This window comes from Rhinolophus sinicus, chromosome 17, assembly GCF_057876585.1.
Source record: "Rhinolophus sinicus isolate RSI-liver-muscle chromosome 17, RSI-T2T, whole genome shotgun sequence".
Lineage (NCBI taxonomy): Eukaryota > Metazoa > Chordata > Mammalia > Chiroptera > Rhinolophidae > Rhinolophus > Rhinolophus sinicus.
The window spans coordinates 148,348,297-148,373,892 of NC_142517.1; the positions used below are offsets into that span (position 1 = coordinate 148,348,297).

The 25,596-nt window shown below is 36.3% G+C and overlaps 1 protein-coding gene across 4 annotated transcripts in view; it reads left to right on the forward strand.

The window, feature by feature from the left end:
- Positions 1-25,596, forward strand: part of GPD2 (glycerol-3-phosphate dehydrogenase 2) — a 134,667-nt gene that overhangs the window by 47,543 nt on the left and 61,528 nt on the right. For all 4 annotated transcript variants that reach the window (XM_019727175.3, XM_019727174.3, XM_074336576.2 and 1 more), the window contains exons 3-6: positions 2,244-2,415; positions 16,883-17,007; positions 18,331-18,428; positions 20,477-20,640. In XM_019727175.3, coding sequence (XP_019582734.2) covers positions 2,244-2,415; positions 16,883-17,007; positions 18,331-18,428; positions 20,477-20,640 — 559 coding nt within the window. The remainder of the gene's footprint in view (positions 1-2,243; positions 2,416-16,882; positions 17,008-18,330; positions 18,429-20,476; positions 20,641-25,596) is intronic.

The window sequence follows — 25,596 nt, forward strand, 5'->3', positions numbered from 1 at the left end:
GGTTTAAGACAAGAGGAACAGTAGTCAGTGGAATGAGATGCCCACAAGGCAGGAGAGATGTCCGTCAAATCTAGCATTCTTGCTGAAAAACAAATTCAGTTGAGTTTAATATTCATAGTTATGACCTGTTAGCAGAGTAGAATATGAGGCTTTTAGTATTACCAAGTTCTAATGAAGTATATCATTATATAGTCCTTAAATTTATTTTTCAAGTATTTCTAGAAAACTTACCAAACAGAAAATGTCAGCAAAATTCTTTTGATGTGTGAAAACGCTCTGGCAGTTTAGTCACTTGTCAGTCTCATGTCCAAGTCCTGCCCATCTGGCATGGCCCAATTGATATCCTCAAATAAAAGACTCTCCCTCCCTCATCTGAATGGTCATAGACTGGTGCTTTTTTCTCTATTTTGGCATTTGTTCTTTTTACATACTTGTTATGTATATAAATACTGTATATCTGTGTGTGTATATATATATATTTTCTTCTCATTAAATGATGGAAGGCATAGACTGTGACTGAAAGATGTTATGTTCACCACAGAACCTAGCAGTTACATTTATGTAGTTTGTTATATTAAATGTATGTAAATGTGAACACAGGGAAATGATTATTAGCAGGAGGAGTTATAGAAAGGAAAATGAGATTTTTGTGGCTTAGCATCCAAATTAATAGCCTAAAAAATTATGTATGTGATTACAACCCTTTTGTTTTTATGATAGTAAAATAAGTTTTGAAAGTTCCCTTTTATGTGCTATGAAGGAATCAAATTCAACAACAACAACGATAACTCTTTGATGATACTTTATAGGTGACCAACTACTTTCATATTTCATTCTGACTGAGGACAACTCAGAGACGTAGAGATAGAAATATCACAGGGGCTTTGTCCCATCTTACAAAGGAAGAAACCAAGGCTCAGAGAGATAATGTGTTAAAAGTCACATTATGGTAACTAAGAGTGCTAGGACCTGCACTTAGGACCCTCTGACTCGAATGCAGGTTTCTTTCAGTGTTGTCTGTGGCTTCTGGGTTTATTTTTATAGCAATCCAATTGGCCAGATTATAATTAAATTCAACTGTAAGCAGCAATTTGGTTTACTTTATTTAAAGGAATAAAAAAATCACTTATTAGAACAATTTCTTGGTCAGAGTTAAAATCACCTTTTTCTTGCACAAGCTTTAGCTCTGTTGTTCAGAGCTTCATACGTGGCCCCTGTGGCAGAATGGGAAAAACACTGCCATTATGGCTTCTGCTGATGCTGTGATTTAAAGAAAAGAAAAACATATCTGTGGATACTGAACTCTTAGAGCAGTGTTGGTCAGCCCTGTTCAATATTGTGAATGAACCTAGTTTTGGAATAAAACAGATACTTATCTATTTTTCTAGGCTTTTGACTCTGACTTCTGGCAACTCCTTTTTTGTTTTTGTTTTTAAAGACCAGCGTCATTTTGAATTTAGGATAATAAGTTAGGGTCTAATGAAAGAACTAGAAATAGGGAAAGTCATTATTCTTTAGGGGGACTATGGTGGGCTTGAATTATTGTTAAAGCGTTCCAAAATCGAAATCCTATATATTTAATATGTAACATCTGTAATTTTTCTATTAAAGTATTTAATGGGTAAGCCTCTGACTAAAATCTTTGAAAAATATCATTCCCATTGGCCTTAGATGATTATTTAAACTGGATAATAACTTCTGTTAAACAGATTCTTTTTAATTGTACTGACTTAAACTTGTAGATCTCCAAACTCTAAAAAATATTTTTATCAGGGGAGTTAAGGAATGAAGAACACATACTTTTAAGAAATTGCAGAAAGTCATAAAGTGCTTTTTCCTCCTCCTTTCAACACTTTTAAATGTTACTTGAATGAATTGCTGCTACTGGATAAAACATTTCCTTATGTTCTCTATAATTTGTCTTAGACAAGGTATTTGGGAATTGCTGTACAGTGTGGGAAATAATTAAACTTGTCTGTATATGAAACCAAAACCAGCAATTGAGATATTGAATCTGAAACCAATTGTTCCATGGCAATAGTTGTGCTTCATGAAAAACAAAAAGCAACAGATTTTAAAGACTTTTTCCCCCGAGGCAGTTGGTCCTGTAACTCCGTGTGGACTGTGGGCTATGGCCTAGCTTTGGTATCTCTTCCTTACAAATCTCTTCTTTTATCATATTGTACATTTGGTTAAATCAGCAGTCCAGATGAACAACTGAAAATGATCTGCTTTTACATCAGATGAGCCTGGCCTATGTGGAAGCAGCAGAGTACGTTTCAGAACCTGTCAACAGGGAGCCTCCTTCCAGAGAAGCTCAGCTACTGACTTTGCAAAACACATCTGAATTCGATGTCCTTGTCATCGGAGGAGGAGCAACAGGATGTGGCTGTGCACTAGATGCTGTCACCAGAGGTGAGTCCTGATGTGCATGGATGTAACACAGGTAAAGAAAGGTTTCATCTTTCCTCCCCTGTATAAACACACAGTAGGCACCCTATAGTGAAGTCACATTTCTGCTGTATTTACTAATTTTCCATCCTTTGTGAAGCACCTTTATATTTTTTAAATATAGGCACTTGCACAATTTTAAAATTAAATATAACTTTTTTTACACTTGAATTTATTTAAAAAGAAAACTTTATATACTTGTGAATTCACTGATTTAATGTTCTGGTTAATTTTCTTTTTTAAATACATAGCAAAATAAATTTAACTAGATGAAATAAAAATATTTGTATATGACCTGAAATCACATTGGGGTCAGCGAAGAGTAGAAAAGATTTATTAAAGTGAATTATTCTATTAAAATATTTCTTTTTGTTCCTGTTTTCCTAAAATCATTTCTTCCAGTGAAACACGGACTATAGTTTGGGAAACTCTAGTTTATGTGAATATGTAGACTGTTGGTAACCTATACTTCTGTCGCAGTCAGCATTAGCAAAGACAGGATGAACAATTCTTTAAAAATGGAAACATGGAAAGCAATTTTAGTATGGAACACCAATGCTCTTAGATATGATATATTTAATAAAATAATTTTTATCCCCTGTGGTTATTAGTGTAAGTTTGGAGTCAAGGAAATCTGAGTACATATCCTGGCTCAGCTGCTTTATCTGATGTATATACCGAGGGTGCCAAAAAAATATATACAAGTGGACACTTTGGTCAACGTTGCTCAAGCAGTAGTTCGCCATAATCAGAAGTATCTGGATGCTGATGGTAACCACTTCAAGCCCTTCTTGTATTATACTTGCAGAAGTTAAACGTGACTTGTATTAATCTTTTGTTATCAATATATATTGAGTATTACAATTTTAATACAGTTTTCCTTTCTGAAAATGTGTATACATTTTTTTGGCACCCTGTGTATGTATGTGTACACATGCATGCACACATATGGGCAAATTAATTTCTCTAACATTTTTCATCTTTCAAACGAAGAAAAAAATACCTTCTGTTAATGATTAAATGTGTAATTATGAAGAGGACTTAAAATAAAGCTTGTCACACAAAGTAGAAGCTCAATAAGTTATAGACAGTATTGTAGCGGTTGTTACTAACATGAAGACAAAAGACTGAGAATCCGTTGTCCTGGAGAAATAGTCCAGGACCATCCTTAGATGTATTGACTGGGACAGAGTCCTACTGCAAGGAACTTTCACTCTGGATATTTTAGTTGCAATCTAAGGCTCAATATTCACTACAGTTTTATACTCAATGGTAATAATTTATTACATGGAATAATTTTTCTCAGATTAAGCTACTTCTGCAGCCACCCTAGATTTAATTACCTTACATATCTAGTACAATTTACTCTTACAGAAATGAAATAAATTTAAGGACATGTAGGCACACACAAACAAAAGAATGCCCTGGATTTACTATGATTGCACAGGACCCATACCTAAGTTTTGTTCCATGTAGACTTCATGACTAGGTAGGTCCTTTTTGTCACTTCTAAATAATGATGAATTCAAAATACAGGCACTGGAATCTATTCTGTTGCCAGGCAGACTCCAGCTTTGATGTAACTCAACTCTCTCCTCTGGAGGTCTCGAGAAGAGAATGGACATCCCAACATAATGGGAGGCCTTGTTTGGGACTACCCCAGGTTCTGGGAATACCCCAGGTTCTGGGAATACCCCAGGAGTTAGAATTTACCAGGTAATAATTTTCTGTGTTAAAGAGGATAATTTCCCCAGTAGGATTCAGAAAAATATATTTCTTGATGTCTCCAATTATGTTCATGCTATGTACTGAAATATATAGCAATTCTTTTTATTTCCATTTTACAAATGTTCATTTAGTGCCTGTTGTATGCATGGCAGTATGCAAGGTACTACATGAAAATACAAAGATGAGTAGTGATAGAGTTACGCCTTTAGGGTGCTCACAGCTCTTTACTACTTGTTGCATAGACTGAATTACATTACAGAGACTACATGCCTTTCCAAAGGGTTGGGGGCGTTATGGATGTATAAAGGTGACGGTAGTCATATTTGGTCAGGAGACAGAAAGCTGCTACCTAGCATAGGTAGAATTTTATTAGGCAAACATTGCTGGCTGAAAGTGTTCCAATCTGAGGGAACGTGCAGGAAGAAAAGCATGGAGTCAGTGCACGTGGGGGAAAGCACGTTTCAATTCAGAGTATCCAGGCTGTGTAAGGGAGAATGAGGGAAGGGTGGACAGGCAAAACTGGGCCTGGTGTGCCATGGAAAGTCCTCAGGACTTGACTGAACAGGCCACTTTGAGACACTGAAGAGCATTAGGTTTGGTGATGAGGAATGGATAGGCGATAAGGCAGGAACAGGCACAGACATACACTTTTAAGACACAAAATACAAAGGAGGTAACTTGGTGATATAATAGGATATAAAGAACGGAGGCAATATATGCAAGCAACAATTGTTTCCTCCCCTTTTCCCATCCATCCATCCCTTCCTCCCCCCATCCTTTCTTTTTTTCTTTTTAAAAATAGGAGCAATCTGAATATTTTCGTAGACTCTGTGAAAGCCCGTCTACAGAAAACTTTAATACGCAAGTAATAGAAGGAAGCATGTGGAACAAGGTCTGGTTAAAATTCAAGGAATGGACTATCAGATCTGTGTCTTTATTAATATTTTGGCAGGGAGGTAAGATACATTTCTCAGGGACAGAAACAAAGGGCAAAGATTCTAAGATACAAAAGAGGGAGCTTGTGTGACTATGAAGAACTGTTCTTAAACACTGTGTTCTACTTGTGGCTAGGAGTAGGGAGGGGACTTCCGTGTAGAAAAGGTTTAGAACTACCTTATGGAGAATGTGATAAGGAGTAGAGGGAAATGTAAATTTGTTATCTATGAAGTGTATGTGTGTGTGTTTGTGTGTGTGTGTGTGTGTGTGTGTGTGTTACCATTTGTGTCCATTAATGCTCAGAGTGGAGGCAGAGAAAATACACAGTTGGGAAGAATCCAAAATTGAGAACTGACTGGGTGTTAATAATAACAGGAGAAAATGTGAAAAGATTCTACGAAGGCAGAGGGAATTGTTTAAATGGAGACCTAGAACTGGCAGGGGCACGTAAGGGGAGTTGGAAAGCCTTCTTCCTTTAAGAGGTAGGGTGGGTTGAAGGAGTGTGAATGAAATAATAAGCCAACCACTATTGAATGCCTTTTATTTCTTTTCTCCTTTTGAAAAGTCTTACCTATGCTTGCTTTTGTGCACTTTTTAGATTTATCTTTTTAAAAATACAGACGAGATCAAACCATAGTTACACTTTTGCTGTGTTTATTTCAAATATCAGTATATTGGTAAGTCTTTACGTGTATATAGTATACATTCTTTTTAATGGTGAAAAATTCATTGCAAGGATGTTCCTAAAGATTCTTTAGGTTGCTTCCAGTTTTTCTTTTTCTTTTTCTTTTTTTTTTTTTTTTTTGCTATTTAGAACAATATTGTTTGTGGCCAAGTACTGAACCAGCTCTGTAAATATAAAGACTAAGAAGATGTGCTCTTGCCCTCAAGGAGCTTATAATCTAGTAATATTTGCTGAACAAACACATTTTTTCTTCAGCAGCAATCATAAACATTCAGTAGCAATCAGGACATTAACCAGTTAATTAGTAGGTGATTGAGGGTGATGATAGTGACAGAGTTAAGAGTTTCCAGAGCCTGAATGTTGACCAGATTTTTAGTTTTTATAGTTAGGAACAGCTAAGAAAATGTACTTTGAATATATCTTGGCATATTGATTGTTGTCTTTTAAAATAATTGACTGAATGTCTATTATATATATGGAATTATGATTTATAAAAGGAGTGGATAAACCTTAGTTTGTATTTCATTTATTATACTGGTAGCCCCCTGTGGTAGCATTTGTAATTAAAATGTATAGAGATGCTGAAGTTAATCTATATTTATCCTTTTACTACAATTTCTGATCGTATCAGTAGCCCTCTGAAGTGTGAAATAATCATGGGCATTTGGTTAATGAATTGTGCATTGTTGCTGTTCATTCATGGAATTTGCTCTTTCATTATATTTGATGCTTCGCTTAACAACAAATTTTGCTTTCTCTGTGTTTGATATGTTTTTACCAAATTATTCCTGATTGTATCCATTAATCTTTAGTCACATTTGACAAAAATAAATTACTGTGATCTTTTAAAGTTACCAGTAATAATTAGATTTTTCAGGACATCAAAGTTTTGGGGGAGCCACTAGATGTTTAAGGGCTTGTATAAAAATGTGTGCACAAGCTTTTTGATAAAATACTATGCCCAAATGCAATTTGGGTAATGGATAAACAAAAACTATACAAGAAACAGAAAAAGTCATGAAGTCTTCGTAAGGAACATTTATTTGCATTCGTACCATCTGCATTTTCTTGGGAATCAATTTTCATTTGTTTCATTTGGGAATATTATTTTATAAGCATAATATGCACAATTCTCCTCGCGTTCTCCTGAAGGTTTCTAGAATCAATAGAAATTGTTTCACTGTTTAACACCTCTGCGTCTTGTTCCTGGGTAGAAGCAGAGCCTTGAAGCCCAGTTGTAGGCACTTTGTCTCCAAAGAGAGCTGGAATGAGGAGAATCTGATAAATATATTCACTCTGTCAGGGTTCTGCAAGGCCTTTTGTTCAGTTGTTTTTGTTCTTTTATGCGACTTTAGCTGTATGTATCAGGGATCACTTAGTACATTTTTGGTTTAAAATCTGATTTATAAATGTAACCTTTATGGCGTCTATTCAAATTCCAGAGAAGACTGCCTCTTGCAGGAGGAAAACATTAATTATCATTCTCTTGTTTAAAAATGTACGTATACTTTTAGTTTATGAATGGTATCTGGCTAGCAGTTACTAATTTCTCAGTCCAGTTTCTTCACGTCGAAGGCAGTATAGCACGGTGATTAAAGGACTCAGGTTGTGAAATTAGAATGAACTGGGATCAAATCTTGACTTCATCATTTACTAGCTCCATGATTTTCAACAAGTGTCTTAACTTTACAGAGAGCCTCAGGTTTCTCAGACTTAAATGAAGGATGATAGATAGTAACACTCTTGTGCATGAGTAGAGGTTTGTGAAAGGGAAAAAAAAATGCAGAAAAGGAAGATAGTGTATTCTGGGAAGTATAGATCTCTACCCTTCTCACCCCTTCCAGCACCACCCTCTCCTACCATGAAGGAAGAGAAAATCCTATTTTAAGACAGTAGGATTGCAGCAGATGAAAGTTTGCTATTTGTTGGACATTGCTAATTAGACTAGATTGCAAGTTTCTACCAAAATTAATCTGGAAATTTAATGTAATTTTATGTAATGATTTTCTTTGGCAGGAGAGAGAGAGAGAGAGAGAGAGAGAGAGAGAGAGAGAGAGAGAGAGTAGGGGAGGGAGGGACTTGAGAAACTACTAAAGTTTACCTGCAAAAATAGCCTATGAGGTTTACTAGATTACTTTGAAAAAGAATAATGATAAAGTAGGTAGAGAGTTATCAGATATTAAAGTGTATTCTAGTGGTACTTTAATTAAAATAGTTTGCTAAAGAAATAGAGAGATCAGTGGAATAAAAGTAAGAGTCTAGAAATAGATCTAAATACATGAATTTAGAATATGGTAAAGACAGCATTTCAAATCTGTCATTATTATTTAATAAATGATGTTAGAGTACCCGCTTCTCCAAATGTATTACGTACACACACACACACACACACACACACACACACACTCACACTCATTCTCTTTATCATATTCCATGTAGATCAAGGACTTAACAAAATACCATAAAACTATTAGAGGAAAGTATATGTGAATTTTTGAAAAATAGAGTCACTACAGTCAGTGGAACTGTAACACCTATGTACACTGTCAGAGGGGTAATAGATTGGGGGAGGAGGGTTATCACTGTGTGAGGGGTGTAAATGTCTAACTGGTACATTGTTTTGTACACCTGAAACTAATAAAAAAAATTGAGTAGGAAAGGGTTTTTAAGCATGGCATCAATAAAGCCATTTTCTTTTCGGAAATTCCTGCTAAATTTGATTTCATAAAAATTAAAATTTATCTATGGCAAAGATACAACAAACACGTGTAATTGGGAAAATATTTATAACATATGAGACAGGGTTTGTGTCAAATTATTTTTACCTTTTCTGTATCTTTTGTTTTAGTATATCTATGACAAACAGCTTATAGCTGGATTTTTTTTATGCTTAATAGATAGAATTTATCTTTTAATAGGTGAATTTGATCCATTTCCATTTATTTGATTCCCTACACATTTATTTTGTATTCTTTACCCCCTTTTCTTTTTTTTTACTCTGCTTCTTCCTTTTCCTTCATATTGAAGCAATTTTGTATCACTTTCTGTTTTCATATCTTCAACTCTGTAGGTATAGCTTCTGTCACCATTCGGTCCCATCAGAAACTTTTCCCAGCACCAAATCGAGGCTCTTGCCCTGTGTTGATATTGGGCATCCTGTAGACCAACTGCTGATACTATGGCTCCTCAGGTGGTGCTGCTCCCCAAGCTGTATCTGTCTTCCTGCTTCCTGGGCATGTCCCAACAGATATTCCACAGCTGCAGGCAGTGGTCAGGAGAAGTCTTTCAATGTCTTTTCACAAGATGTGGAGCCCTTCTTCAATCTTAGCATTCAAGTGCTAGTCTGGCTTCTTTTCTTTCCTTACGGGGAGACTTGTATTTGTCTTACCCTGTAGGAATTGAAATCTTGGTTGCCTTTGCCTTTTTCTAGACCCAGAGCCCAGCAAGACACTGGCTGTTGGCCTGAATACTCTGCTCTGAACTTCTGCTACATTTCTGGTCCATGGAGTGTTTATTTCTGAGTCAATCATGTCCTGTAAAAATATATATATATATATATTTATATATGTAATACTATCCAAACATTAAAATTAAATGATAGAAATATATTTATTGACATGGAGAGTTATTTACAATAAACAATGTTAAATAAAACAATAAGTGGAATATATCATATGATTCTATTATTGTACAAATGTACGTATGTGATTATATATACGTGTAGAAAATGTGAATGTTTAAACACCCAAATGTCAACCGTGGTTCTCTCTGAGTGGCGTGATTACAGGAGAGTTTTATTTTTTTCTCTTTACTTCTCTGCATTTATTATATCTAGCATATTTTCATGCATAATAGGATAATATATATGTGTGTGTGTATATATATATATATATATATATATATATATATATATGTATATATAGTTCTCTGTGTTTAGAGGAGAAGAGTTCAAAGCTGAATTTACAATGCCAATGCCATATTGACCAAAATTGTATTTATAACAATATTTATAATAGCAAAAAATTTGTATCTGATTTAATTGGATACATTCAATTAATGAATAGAAATTTGTATTTACTTATGACTAAAATGTATTGTAAATTGAAAAACAAGTTGTGAAGAATGAGTTTGTTAATTGTATTTGTGTTTCAACAAAAAGGTACACAATTTGTGTACTTTCATAAACATAGAAAGTTTCTAGTAAGATCCATGGGGTATTTTTCATAGTTAACACTGGCTACCCCTGAATTTTGTAGCTCGAAAGCCAGCAGTGCATTATTCTCTTTCATCCTTCTATATTATTTGGATGTTCCTCCTCGCTTTGACTATTGGCTGTTTTTATAATAAAAAATGTAAAAAGTAAAAGCAACAACAGCAACTCCTTTATTCACCTGAAACTATTATTATAATTAATGTATGGCTTAATATATTTTTGTGTCTCACTAATCCTTGTGTATTTAAGGAATACAAAGTATATTAGTGTTATCTTCTAGCTTAACATAGTGTCTCCATTAATGGGTTATCTGTTTCCTAATATAAAAATAGAAATTGGTATTAAATAATCCAATATTATAAAATTCTATAAAATGCTAACATTCACTGTTAGAAAATACTAGGTCAAAGCATAGGATTCTGATCGTGAGGATTAAAAAGCCAGGATTACTTTGCAGCTTTACAGGAATGTTATTTTTTTAGAGAAATTGATCCTTTATATAAAATGTTCAGCCTTTGGGTTAGTCTCTTTTCTTATTAATGGCAATGGCTTTCTGAAATCCAAAGGTACCTGCCTAAAGCTTTTCTAAAGAAATGTAAACTCCCCTTTCCTTAATCATCATCATTTTTCCTTCGTGGTACATGTGGCTTTAATACCTATGTTATGGTACCAATGTACAGGGTGGCTAAATTTTTTGATTTGTGTGTTATTACCTTGGTGCCTCTGATAGTTATTTCTCTCCTTCTATTTAGAAATATATAAACAATGCCATATCTAACAATTTATTCTAATAAAATAATTAAACATGCAGACACTTTAAATGAAAATATAATCTTGCAGTTCTATACTAGTGAAGGTAGGAAAAATCCAAATGTTCAAAAATAGGAAATTGAATAAATAAATCATTGTAAATATTTAATGTAATACTATCCACACATTAAAAATGAAATGATAGAAAAATATTTATTGACATGGAGGGTTATTTGCAATAAACAATGTTAAATAAAACAATAAGTGGAATATATCATATGATTCTATTATTGTACAAATGTACATATGTGATTATATATATATGTATAGAAAATGTGAATGTTTAAACACCCAAATGTCGACTGTGGTTCTCTCTGAGCGGCGTGATTACAGGAGAGTTTTATTTTGTTCTCTTTACTTCTCTGCATTTATTATATTGAACATGTTTTCATGTATAATAGGATAATCAGTAAAAGGTATTAAAATATACTTATGTTCTATTTCATGTTGTGAAAGTTAAATGTCGTACCATTCCTCCCTTTAGATGGTAATTATCCCTCTGTATTCATCCAGCTGTCTTGATACACGAATTGGTTTAGTAGGAAGTGCTTGGTAGCTAGGCATTCTCACTCAGGTCAGAAAAGACATAGCTGTAAAGAGCTGTATTTAGCTCACACACCTCACCCCACCCAGAAGATACAGTTTTAACTTGCTTAGCGATGGGCCGACGATGACTGAAAGGCAGATTTCAAATTGACTTTATTCTTCTATAATTAATCCTGTTATTCCACCTAAGAATTTCAGAGTAATTTTCCTCCAAATATTAATACTTTGCCATGCTCATGAAATTCCTGAGAATACTTATTAAATGCAATCAATAATAACAAAAAAATAAAATAATAACGCTACTCTTAAATGTTCTGGTTCATCACAGCTGTGATAGAGCTTACTGCTTTCCAGAAAAAGTAACGAAACTAACGATTCCTCATAAAATCTTGAACTAGTTTACTGAATTACCGTAAATAAAGAGAGGCCAGCCTTTCATTGCCAGGCATGTGGGGAGGTCATTCTTTGTCTTCTGGGGGGAAATCTTTTTGAGCTCCTCACATCCACAGCCAGGAGTGGTTGCTTGAAGCCTGGGTACATTACTTATTTTTTTATTTAAAAATTTTTGTTTAAAATTTTTATTGGGGAATATTGGGGAACAGTGTGTTTCTCCAGGGCCCATAAGCTCCAAGTCTTCAATATAGTTATGGAGGGCACAGCTCCATGCAGGAATTGAACCGGCAACCTTGTTGAGAGCTAATGCGCTAACCAACTGAGCCATCCGGCTGTCCCCCTGGGTACATTTTTTTTGATGTCCTTCAGATTTAATTATTTTCCCTAAGAACATAAAATGTTAGCATTAAATGTCACTTAAAAATACTGTTCATTCTCTTTGAGAAAACAGCGCCTTTTTTTTACTTGCTTGCTTTATATGTAAAATATCAGAAGACTAAGGGTCTCAATTTCAGATTAGTAATTTTATGGAGAGAAAAAAGTTTGGCTTTCTGAGAGGTGAAACAGGAAGGAACATACTAGATAACATTTAATCAGTTAAGGAATATATTTATGAAAAACGGTTATTACTTCTAGTAATGTCTTGATGTTGCGTTATGTTCCCCTTCTCTCATTCTATAATTCTTGTCCAACAAAAATGAGAAATCCAAAGCATTTAGCATATAACAGCAGTTGAAAATTTTAAAATATTTTCTTTTTCTAGAATATCTATTTATTGTGTGTGATTCCGGAAACTTTTGGTAATACTTTTAGATTACATAGTGCTTTAATATATTAATTTAGCTATAACTTTGGAGACTAAATTTCTTTTTTCAAAGATCTTATTGGGGAAGGGGAACAGGACTTTATTGGGGAACAGTGTGTACTTCCAGGCCTTTTTTCCAAGTCAAGTTGTCGTCCTTTCAGTCTTAGTTGTGGAGGGTGCAGCTCAGCTCCAGGTCCAGTTGCCGTTGCTAGTTGCAGGGGGCACAGCCCACCATCCCTTGCGGTCGTCGAACCGGCAACCTTGTGGTTGAGAGGACACATTCCAACCAACTGAGCCATCCAGGAGCTCAGCGGCAGCTCAGCCCAAGGTGCCCTGTTCAATCTTAGTTGCAGGGGTCACTGCCCACCATCCCTTGCGGGACTCGAGGAATCGAACTGGCAACCTTGTGGTTGAGAGCCCGTGCTCCAACCAACTGAGCCATCCAGGAGGCAACTCAGCTCAAGTTGCTGTGTTCAATCTTAGTTGCAGGGGGCGCTGCCCACCATCCCTTGTGGGAGTCGAGGAATCCAACTGGCAACCTTGTGGTTGAGAGCCCACTGGCCCATGTGGGAATCGAACCGGCAGCCTTCAGAGTTAGGAGCATAGAGCTCTAACCACCTGAGCCACCGGGCCGGTCCCATGGAGACTAAAATTTTATGTTTTTTTTTCTTTTTTTCTTTTTTGCGTTGGAAGGAACAGTATTTCTCTCCAGAAATTCTGGTAGGTAGCTTGATGATATGACACTGGAAATAATGGAACAAGAAATAAACAGCCTGGTTTGACAGCGAAGCCCATTTTAACTTTTGTTGGTATTCACTAGGGTTTCTCACATATGTACATGTGAATAACTTTTTAAAATGTCCAGTACTTGCAAAAGCCGTTTTGAAGCTTTAAAGTGTTAGCTCTCACTTAAATATCCTGAAATATCCTCCTGAGATGGCTTGCTAATTCCTAGAGTAGTTCCCTGCCTCACACTGTCAGTTTGGGAAGGAAAAAAAAAATTTTATTCTGTTAAAACAAGCCCATAAAATTCTCTCTCCACATCTCTCTCCAATATCATCTTCTGCCTTGTGAGGCTGGAATCGCTCTGGCCCTTGTCCTGTGGTAGGGCACTGGTACCTGACTGACCTCCTGCCTCCAGCTCTTCTCCCTCTCTAGCCTACCCTCTATCCCTGCCATCAGAGAAATCTTTCTAGAACATTAATCTGATCTTTCAACTTAAAACACTTTGATGGTTCCCCGATAGGAAGCACAATAGTATTTCTCAAAACAATATAGGAGAACCTCTGGAAAAATTTAAATTTTATTCCTTTTTTATAATTATTTTTTTAAAAAAGCACACCCTTGTTCCTCCAAGTGGATACCTTGTACCTACCTGAGTATGGTATTCAAGTTCATGCTTGTGTTGCACTGATGCCAAATCTTGTGCTTTCGAAAGAAGCATTTGCTTCTCAAACTGATCCATGACTTGTAGCCGTGTTACCTGAGGCATTTTCCTTTTGAAGAGATCCAGATATTATTTATTTGTGAGACGCAAGGGCCTACACGACAGGGTCCAAATGCCCCATGTGGATGAAGGCCCTTTGTGATACGCCCTTTCCCATTCCTCCCGCTGGATCTCCTTCACACCATCCCTCGTACCCTGCGCTGCAGCCCCTGAGTGACAAGCAGCCCCTAAAGAAACAGCCATTTCAAGCATTTGCCTTTCTCTTGCTTTGGCTGATTTTTGCCAGGTATAAAACTCCTTTCTTCCCCTTCACCCATCCAGAGCACATACTTCCTTGTAGACTCAGCTTTTCTTGAAGACCCCCATCCGCAGGTATAATTACAAACTCCTGTCGGGGCTATGGGGAATTGTGTCATCAATAAACTACCCCCTAAATTTAGTGGCTTTAAATGACAACAGTTATTATCACACAGTTTCAGTGGGTCAGCAGAGTGGGTGTGCCTTCACCTGGTCCTCTGGCTCTGATTCTCGCAGGATGCAGCACTTCCTAGAAACTCATGTGCTTGTTTGGCAGGATTAAGTTCCTCGCAGGTTGTTGGACTGAGGACTCAGTTCCTCATGACCTGTTGACAGGGGCCTCCCTTGGTTCCTTGACTCACAACATGACAGCTTGCTTCTTCCCAGCAAGTAAAAGAGGGCAAGAAAGGAGGAAATCAGAATCTTCTGTAACCTATAATCACGGAAGCGACATGCCATCATTGTTGCTGTGTTCCGTTTGTTAGAAGCAAGGCACTAGGTGCAGCCAACACACCCGGAGAGGGGATTACATACTAGGAAGTGGGGATTCCTGGGGACTAAGCCATCTTCTGCCATAGCCTTCAGGATACCTATGGGCAGGCCCCAGTGGGGAGACATGGACTGGATGGCAGGCTGCTTGTCCTCTCTCTGTCTTACATCCCTGCCTCTCGTGGTGCCTGCATCTTGATGCCATGACTGTGATTCCAAGGTTGAAAGAGGTGTATTTTAGATAGTCTGGCTGTTAAATACCATTTGAAAGTCAACTCCCTCATCTGATCTTCAACTGAAGAAAAAAATGGTCTATTTTAGAGCTGGAAGAACTCCCTGTGTCGGACTTACTAAGAAAAGGTGATACAGCTCACCAAGGCAGTGCATTCCTAAGAGATTACAAATGTGATCTTGACTACACAATTTTGGGTTTATGTCCTGAATTTAACTTCTAACCCAGAGTAAGATAATAGTCCTCTGTATTTTCAAGTGTAGCACCTATAAAACTTTGTTGCATTTTGCGTGCCTCTCTTTGGACAGGGAGCTACTTGACCGCTGGTCCATGCCTAACCCATGTCTAACATCAGCACTTTGCCTGGAACTCAGGCTCTCGTTTTTTTTTGTTGTTGTTGTTGTTGTTGTTATTGTTTTAATATGCACTAACTTGATATATTTTTCTGTTTTTTTTTTCTTCCTTTTTAAAATATATTCAGTACTAAATTTACTAAGCATTGATGGGTTTTCATAGTCAAGAATTACGGATCTTTCTGTGGCATAAATGCTTAAAAATAATGACCTGGGTCTACGATACCTGTAATGTGTGTTATTTTGCTCGTTAGTTAGAACATTAGCAGTTTTTGCCCTTGAATCAAAGTTCTCTACTTTTCTCTCCACGGCTTCCAAATATTTTGTCCTTTGGAGTCAAGGGAATTGGCCTGATTTTATGATGACATTTGGGTACGATATTTAAACTGTTAAAAGTTATAAAAACGACCCTTTGGTATTAAATGTAATAAATGGCTCTGAATTGAATACATGTACAAGTTCTCTTATACGAGCTTTGTGAGCCCAAACTGCTCCAGTTACATATTCTCACTGTAATTGGATTCTATGACATTCTTTCATCCCCCAAGAGTATGCGAGGCCATGAAAATTCCTCATGGCTTGGTGTTGATATATATGTTGGGTCTTTTGAAGTTTCGAATTTCATCTCTAACTAGTGTAGGGGAATTGTAGTACTGCTGGTCTTACCCAATCCTGAAGAGGGGGGTGTATCTGGAAGAAAACGAAACAAAACAAAACTGATTTTATCCCTAGGAGATTTATCGCAACTCTCAAGGAAAGCAGGGGTGGGGGTAGAATGACTTCTAGAACAGACCTTTGCTCAGCTGCTCCTTTACCGAGAATATTGTCTTTTCTTTACTCCTGGATACTCTGCACTGGGTTCATTTGTCCTGCTTTGTATTTTTGCCTTTGTAATTCTACAACATTGTGCTTGGATGTCTTAAATTAGACCATGAACTCCTCAATATATCTTCTTTCTTCTTCTGTTTTGCTATCTTCGATCTCTTTTCCCATTTTATACCCACTAGAACACCACTCCAGAAATAGGAGGCAGCGTATAGGAGGGCTAGTCTAGATTCATCATCTATGATGCATTAAAGTAGATCTGAGATGTGGGGCTGGAACCTGTCTGGACTCTGCAGTGAGGGATGAATGTGAGTTCCAGAAGGCTTCGTAACAATACTGAGTTAACTCTCGTGGGTAAAGATGGGCACAGGCTCTCCTTGGACCCCTTAAAAGCACCAGAGTATGTTACTGCCACGAAATTGTACTGTAATATTTTCTAGTTGTGATTCACTCACAGTTTAATATGCTTCTAGTTCTGGTTTGACTTTTCCCCCAGGAAGAGACTAAAATCTCTTCATTATAATATAGACAGTGTACTGCACTTTGAATACAAATTTATCCATGTTCGGAGTAATTTTTCTTGTGATTGTCTCTACCCTGGAGAAATGCCTTTAATGAATTACATACAAATTGTGTAATTTAAGAAGTTAATTTGGTTTTCTGGTTACACAGGACTAAAAACAGCCCTTGTAGAAAGAGATGATTTCTCATCAGGGACCAGCAGCAGAAGCACTAAATTGATCCATGGTGGTGTGAGATATCTTCAGAAGGCTATCATGAAGTTGGATATTGAGCAGGTAATTGTGTATGCTGGTTGTTAAACAAAAATTGCGACTATGCTTTTTTCTACCCAATTAAATCAGGTGTTTTTTTTTTTTTTTTTTTTTTTCCAATGGCTTTTAACATTTCTTCCTGTTGGAAATACCTATTTAGTGTATTCTGCTGGAATATCTTTTGGGAGAGGTGTGCTGGTTCTTTCCTGTAGTATTATGTTTATGGGTAATCAGGGGCTTTTTCTACACAGGCATGTCAAAGTAGCAGATTTACAGAATCACTTTCAGATGTGTTGGTTTTAACAATTGTGATTTTTTCCCCCCTTTTTTGGCCACTAGCCACTAAAATTGCTGCTTCCAAAACAGTTTCAGGGAAGCTGTGTTGTATGTAACACAGGAGGAGTATTAAATTGATCTTAACTGCAACTGCAATCATACGTTTATATTGTCACTGACATATTCTTAAGGAAAAGATGATCTGAGTCATGCTTTTCTTATGTCACACTGTATTGTGTCCGGTCTGCCACTATTTGAAAACTGCCAAGGCAGCGTGGAAGATGACATTTCCCAGAGGGGTAAAAAAAAATCAGCTGAACTCCCTGTCTGCTTTTCGTACATGAAAAATACAGAAGCAGTAACTTGACATTGTCAGTTGTGAATCTGTCCCTTTTTCTTAGGTGTCTCTTCGACATCATGATGGCTCCAAGGAAAAGAGCACAGGATTTAGAATCAGAGGACTTGTGATGTGTTCCAGCTTACTTGATTCAATTTCTATGAGCCTTAGTTTTCTCATTTGTAAAATTAGTATTTTCTGTTAGTATTTTCTCATTAGTAAAACTAGTAATGCTCGTTCTTCAGAAAGGTATAATGAGGACCTAAAGGAGTTAAGAGATAAGCTTTTTTTTTTAAAAATAATAATCTATAAAATACTGTGCAACTCCTAAGTAATGTCTCTGCTTGTGTTAGTGGAGGCAAGAAAGCTTTTGCATGAATCTGAACAATCTGTTATCTCTTCCATGGGAAAATGTAGGGGATGGTTAAAAAGGACAATACAGAGAATGCAAGATAAATTGTTACAATAATCTTGTAACTCAAGTCAGGAAAATATCTTACACCTGGGAACTCTGACAGCATGTTTTTCTCCTATGCAAATACAGTTAAGGTTTCTAAAAAATCTTTCAGGTTGACAGCATGATGTATTATTAGAAATTTGATTAGGAAGGAGCTATCCTCGCTCAGAGGTAGAGAGGTTTCTGTGTATCAATCAGTTGGCAGGGTGTCTATTTACCATTTGAAAATATTATGATCTGTTACTGCCAAACTAATTTTCTCTGTTTTGCTTTTCAGTATAGGATGGTAAAAGAAGCCCTTTATGAACGTGCCAACCTATTAGAAATTGCTCCCCATTTATCAGCTCCGTTACCTATAATGCTTCCAGTTTACAAGTAAGCATTTTGATTTTTATATACATTTGCTTACCTGAGGTCAATAAAACAACACTGTTTTAATGGAAATACTCCCTCAATATTCTTTCTTTCTTTCTTTCTTTCTTTCTTTCTTTCTTTCTTTCTTTCTTTCTTTCTTTCTTTCTTTCTTTTTATTTTTATTTTTATTGGGAAGTATTGGGGAACAGTGTGTTTTTCCAGGACCCATCAGCTGCAAGTCAAGTCGTTTTTTTTGTTGTTGTTGTTGTTCAATCTAGTTGTGGAAGGCACAACTCACTGGCCCATGTGGGAATCGAACTGGCGACCTTGGTGTTATGACCACTGTGCTCTAACTAAGCCAACCGGCTGCCCTCAATATATATTTCTTAATGTAGTTTTCTTTTCTTTTTTTTGTTTTTTTGGACATCCCTGAATTTGAATTTTCAGTTGCTGATTCTGGCCCAGGCTGAAACTTGTTTAATTTCTCTCTTTAAAAAAAAGAGTTAAAAGGCAGATTTTATTTTTGTGTCTAACAAACCTGAACAACATGTGAATGCCAAGCTTGAAAAACAGAAAATGGTTGATGAGCTGAGTGGCAAGTGAGGCTGCAGGGGTCTCAGGCAAGGAACTGGCTGCCAATGGCCCCCACGTGGATTTTGCTTGCCTTGATTTCTAAATAAGATAACCTATAGCAATTAGAACATGATGTGGGGGTAGATTGGAATAGCGCATACTTAACCTTTGCCCATACCAGGATTAAAGCAGTTCATGCAAAATGGGAATCACTGCAAATACACACTGTGGCTTAAGGCAACGATTTCACTTTGAGTTTCTAGCGCAAACTGGGTGCTAGGCTGTAATATCACAAACCAGGAGCTGAAGCAAAGGGTGTGGAAAAGCTAGGAGAGGCATCTGAAGCATGATGGCAGTGAGGGGACCACCAGGCCAGTGGACTGGGGTCTGGGTCTGGGCTCTGCCCCTTCTGAGTAATGCTTGGAATCTAATTAGGACTCAGTTAAAAACCCGGAAAGTTAAGCTGGCAGGCCCCCAATCTGAATTTCAGGTCTTCAGAGGGGGAAAGTAGCTTTTTTATTGTTGGAGGTCAAAGTTTAAATTTAGTTTATATCAGATTACCAAAATATGCTTTCAGTAAGGTTAGATTCTCATACCTGGAGCTTAATGTAGTTTTAATTGGTCCTAATCTTTAATCCTTTTCAAATATTTTCCTTTGTTGTATTTAAAAATGTGGTTTTCCTAAACTATTCTCTACTGACCCACCTCTAAGGGCTACATCCTGAAGAGAAAGAAGGTTATGTTCTGTATTTATAATTAGTAGTTTCTTACTCCAGTTTCTGACAGTGTATAGGGGAGCAACTGTATTCGCATTGGGGAACATAAGAGGGTCATTTGAACCTAACATGTACCAACTCCGAACCTGGATCATTTTGGGTCATTTTAAATTTCCAAGTCAACCCAAACTGAAATTTGGTTTGGAGGTGTCAGATTCTAAATTATAAAACTTAATTTTCCTAATGTTAAAGCTGTCCATGGAGTTGCCTTAAGTTGGAATACAGGTAATAGGAAAAGTTGGATTATGTACCTCTGTTAGCTACAGGAGTGTCATGGGGGCCTAGAAACAGATTTCTGCATTTTGGTCTATGTTTTGTCAGAGATTGTTTAGAACATCTTAAGCTAGTTATGCTCTACTCTGGGTGTCCATTCTAGTCATCCAGTCCCCCACCCGAGTCTAGTTAAATCAGTCTCTAGACATGTGAGGCCCTAGGCATCTGTATTTATTCTTGGTGCTCCCCAGAGAATTCTAACGTGCAGCCAGGTGAAGAGCCACTGCCTTAGAGGTAATTTACAGTCTCACCGATTCATTCGCTTATACAATTCAGCTAGACTGGTGTCAAAAACAGTCATGCCGTTCTGTTTCTTTTGCAGTACACGACTAGACATACTTTGTTCTTCTTAGATGAAAAGTATTTTATAACTTAAAATGACATTCTGTTACGTTATATTCCGTTTCTGTTTCTAAAGAAAGTTTTCTCCCTATTTATGCTGTGTAGGTGGTGGCAGTTACCTTACTACTGGGTAGGAATCAAGCTATATGATCTGGTAGCAGGAAGTAATTGCCTGAAAAGCAGTTATGTCCTCAGCAAATCGAGAGCCCTTGAACATTTCCCAATGCTCCAGAAGGACAAACTGGTAGGAGCAATTGTCTACTATGATGGTATGTGATTTTTTTTTTTTTTTTTACAAGATACTTTTCTCTCAGTCGTGATGCTTACAGTATATTCTTAATGAGGTGGTTTTGTATTTTTAGTTTTAATGCAAACACATGTGCACAGCTGCATTCACCATTTTCTTTAATACTAGCTAAAAAATTCTGCATAGTGTTTTGCTTTTAATATTTTTGCATATTCTTTTTCTTTTGTCACTCTACTTTGTGTCTTATGGTTGGTTTGGTCCATTTTCCATCATTATGAATTTGGATCCCACCTTCATGCCGTTTAATTTGTTATGTTTGCCAGTGAATACTTGCCTTATGAATATATTATAATGTTCAAAGCAGCTGAGGATCTGTTAGGTTTTCTAGATGAAACCTCTATTTTCAAGGGGTTATAAACCTAGATAAAAATGCCCCCTGGGCTGAAATTGACATGTTTGTATTTTGCACAGGACACAATTCCTGAACATATAATCTATGATGAAGGTAGATGAACTTTGCATTTGTTAAACCAAACCCTCAGTTTTTATTGCTTTTTGTTGTTGTTAGGTGTTTTGTAACAGTGACATTATCTAGTATCCATTTGTCATGTATTCACTGTTCATTGTTTGTGTGTGTGAGAAAAATATAATTTTGTACACTTTTATTTGAAGGAACTAACCACTGAGTATATCTCCAGATGGACCACAATACAATACAAAACAAAATAGGAAAACCATTTGTGAAATTTTGCTATGGTTTTAAAGGGTGTATGGAATTAGAAAATAATCCAAGGATGTTCATTTGTAAGGAAATAGCTGGACACAGATAATTGTACATGTTCAAAAAGTCAGAAATTTTGTGACATAAAGGACAGTGTAGGTGCTATCGCTCAGTGACTTTACTAAATCCTCATTATGTAATCTTTTCTATTTCTCGTTAGATATCTAAACTTTTAGCATGAAGAAATGTTTATTTTTGTGGTTTGTTTTCAGGAGATTTTGATGTTTGTATTTCATATTATGATATATCCTCAAGGCCATCCCCGCCTTTTTTTCCGTCTTCTTTTCTTTTTTTTCTTCTCAGTGTTAGGTTTCTGAATCAATTTAGCTGTCTGTCAGGCTTTCATGTATGAATGTAAAATGTGTACGTGCAAAGGGAGCGATGGGGACAAACTCAAGAAAATGTCCTAGGAGCAATAATATTAGGAAATGTTAAGGGTCTTAGACAAATATTAAAAGCTAGAAAATTCACAGTTTACAGTGCCTGCCAGCATCTCAGCACCACAGGGGGCGGGCACTTAACTACATTTTTGGTGCTCTTGATTGAGCCTACATATTAAAGGACAGCCTTAGCTGTGAATCTGCTTTCTCAGAATCAGACCCTTAATACTAATCCATTGTAGTTTATTGGGTGATTATACCAAAGAGGGTTTGGTCCTGGAGTAAGAAGGCATTCTGCAAATGGCGTCCTACCTGTCCTGTTGGAAGTGTTGTGCTCTTCACTTCTTGCGCAAACCCTCATAAACACTTGGTCAGTTTCTCTAGCATGTGATATATCGAAAGCTAACAACTTTTATTTATTTTTTAACTTGTGCATATATGAATTTCCTTAAGAGGATTATTAGTGCATGTCACATCTGAATTTGTAGTGTTCTGTCTTATGTTGATTTGATACTGTTATAAATTATAGATTCTTATTGATCCTACATAGAAAAAAACAAGGGAAATCTATGTCACATATGCAAAAGAAACATCATATTAGAATCAAGAGGAAGAATAATTTCTTAAATCTAGACTTGGCTTTTATAGCTTGTACAGGTTGCAAAATTATGAGTTTAGCAAAGATTATTGAAAAAATTAAAATTATTTAAAATAACTTCAAATTGATATTTGAAAATTTTAAAAACATACTTTTTAATATTGATTCATTTATTTATTTTAGATTTGCTTTTCAACTACAGTTGGCATACAATATTATCTTAGTTTCGGGTATACAACGTAGTGATTAGACAGTTACATACGTTACGAAGTGATCACTCTGATAAGTCTCATACCCATCTGACACCATACATAATGAGTATGTTCCCTATGCTGTACTTTATATCCCCATGACTATTTTTATAACTATTAATTTGTACTTCTTAATCCCTTTCACCTTGATCATTTACAATTTATTGTAAAATCTTAAGTCCTGAATAGAAAGGGTAAAAATACTTATATTCTAGACATTTGAAATAAATAATTTCTTTTTTCCCTTGTTTGGAAATGATATAAGCCCAACTATGTCATGCTTGAGGTAGAGCAAAGCAAGAATGTGAAACAGTGTAGTTCTGGGGTTTCACAACTGTGTTCACAGATCAGGCAACTTCTGTTTTTCCTAATGGTGTGATGCATAAATTAAATATCAACATGGAAATAAGGTAGAAAGGAGCATATAGGTAAAGGAATTAAATGCAGAAAATGTGTGCTCAGAGAAAGGAAGGAATGTCTTACACCTTGACCAAAAAATGATATCATCATCCTGTTACCAAAGTATTCAGGGAGAAAAACGTAACTTCCTGAACATCTATCATTGCAGACAAGATCTGAACAATGTAATTTATAAGATACCCCCCCCCTTTGTTTTTTATAAGAAACAAATATGCTTCTTCATAAATAACTGTTATGGAATGTAATAGTAGTCACCCAAATGATTTCAAAATGCATTGGGGCTTTTTTATTTTTCTGAATACATGCATATTTATTTGATACGCCAAATAGATAGTGATTCATTTTGGGAAAAAAAGTGATATTACGAGGGTAGAAGGGTAAAAAGGGAATTTTACTTTCTATTTTTTTTAATTTTATTTATTCATTTAGTTTTAATCTTTATTAAATTTATTGGGATTACATTAGTTCGTCATATAAGTTTAAAGTGTAGAATTCTATAATACATCATCTATATATTGCATTGTGTGTTCACCACCCAGAGTCAATTCTCCTTCCATCACCATATATTTGATCCCCTTTACCCTGTGCCTCTTGAAATAACTTTTCTTTTTTTTAACTTAAAGAACAATTTATTGAGGTGAAATTCATAAAATTAACCATTTTAAAAGGAACAGAAATAACAATTTTTATAATTGCTACCTTGGGAGAGAGTCTTGATTATGAGAAAAAGCAGCACAAGTAATTAAAAGAACTTTTCAATGCTACAAGAAGTTTTGTGAACTGAAAACTATACATTATACGGTTACTTCCGGGTCAATGAAAAGTGACATATAATGGTATGAAATAGAGTCAGATGGGCTAGTGAGCATTGCCATTTATTTGGACCAGTGGCTTAGACAATCTTTAATGTTCCATCAACACTGAGATGTTAGAGCTGTCAGATGTTCCTGCAGAAGTACAAAATATACAAAAGTCAAAAAATGTATCTTAATTACTCATAAGAACAGTTCATCCTCAATAAATAGTGATGACCATTGCAATGGCAGTGGCTATTCTGTGCTTGGCATAGGTATGATCCATTGCCATATTTTGTTAACTGCTGAAAAAGAAAACACATATGGATGGATAACTACTATTTTTTTCAGTGCAGACAAAGTAAATGTCAAATTTCTCAGTAAAATCCACGTGAAATGAAAGTTGGGATAGGAAGTGACATACCAGGTTATATTTTCTTCTTATATTCTGTTAGAGAAAACATAGTCAAGTCACTGGTTTTCAGACTGAGACATGTCCTACTGTTTCCTATTTGCTCCTGGCCGTCTCCTGCCGGAGAGCAGTCATCTGGCCCCCGGCCATGGCAATTACCACTGATAAGGGGTTACAAGGCAGAGTATGGTCCAGCTCTCCCAAATCAGGAAGAAGTGTTTAAGGCGTAACAGTTTTGGGTGACTTGTCAGGCTGTGAGATTCTGTGAACCAGCTGTGGAAAGGGAGCCAGTTTCCTCAGGACCTTATTTTGTCTTCCTTTGTCAACTTTACTTCTATCTTCCTGTTCCCAGGGTAGATCTTTGGTGCCATTTTAGGAAGACTCCAGTCATCCAATCCAGTGCACAGAAAATGAGATATAATTAAAAATTATTAGATATTTAATACCATTCAATGCCCCCATTAAGCTTCTCTAAGATAAAACTGGAGAACAAAATTATAGTTTTAAATTCTTCCTTCTGAGAGTCAAAGCATTAACAGAGAGAGAGAGAGAAAGAGAGAGAGAGAGAGAGAGAGAGAGAGAGAGAGAGAGAGAGATGTCTGTTACTTCATCTCCGATGATGCCCTTAAGTATTCTTTATGCACATATGAAAATAACAACCTACAAGAGATTACATTAGCTTTCCTAATGTAAATAAAAGTTGGTGCTATCCACGGTTCAAAGGGGGAATTAAAGCCCAGGTTTCACTAAAATATTCAGTTTTATTCCAACCTAGAACTCACAGCATACAAATAGATGAATTCAGCTCCTAAGAGAGCAAAGCCAATTTAATCTCTGGCTCCCCTGAGGTAAATGTGGTTCATGGTCCTGCCTCCACCCCAACCTCAGCTATAATCCCTGGCTCCTGGAGGTAAAAATGCACTGAAGTGAGGAAAATTCTGCAGCAGGATATAATGATCCAAAATGACAGGGACAATAATGACAATGAATTTCATGTCTCCCAGTCATGAGCTGGAGATGCTTGACTAGGCTGACTTATACAATTAAATTGTTACAGGTACAGCAGGAGATGCAGTTAGCTGTGTGCTTTGGGGAACGATGCCTCTGGCAAAAGGCATATTGTGGCATCCAGACTCTTTTGTTAGGAACAAACTATTATTCCTCTAGGCATGCACCTGCAATTGTACACTTTAATAAAAGAAAGCCTGGGTTAAAGACAAGTCTTTTAAGGTGTTGATTTTATCTACTTTGAAAGCTAAAAAAAAAATCAAAAAAAAAAAATCAATTACCCAATAACAAAAAGGTGATTTTTCGGTTTTGTTTTTCCATTGAGTTCCTGGAA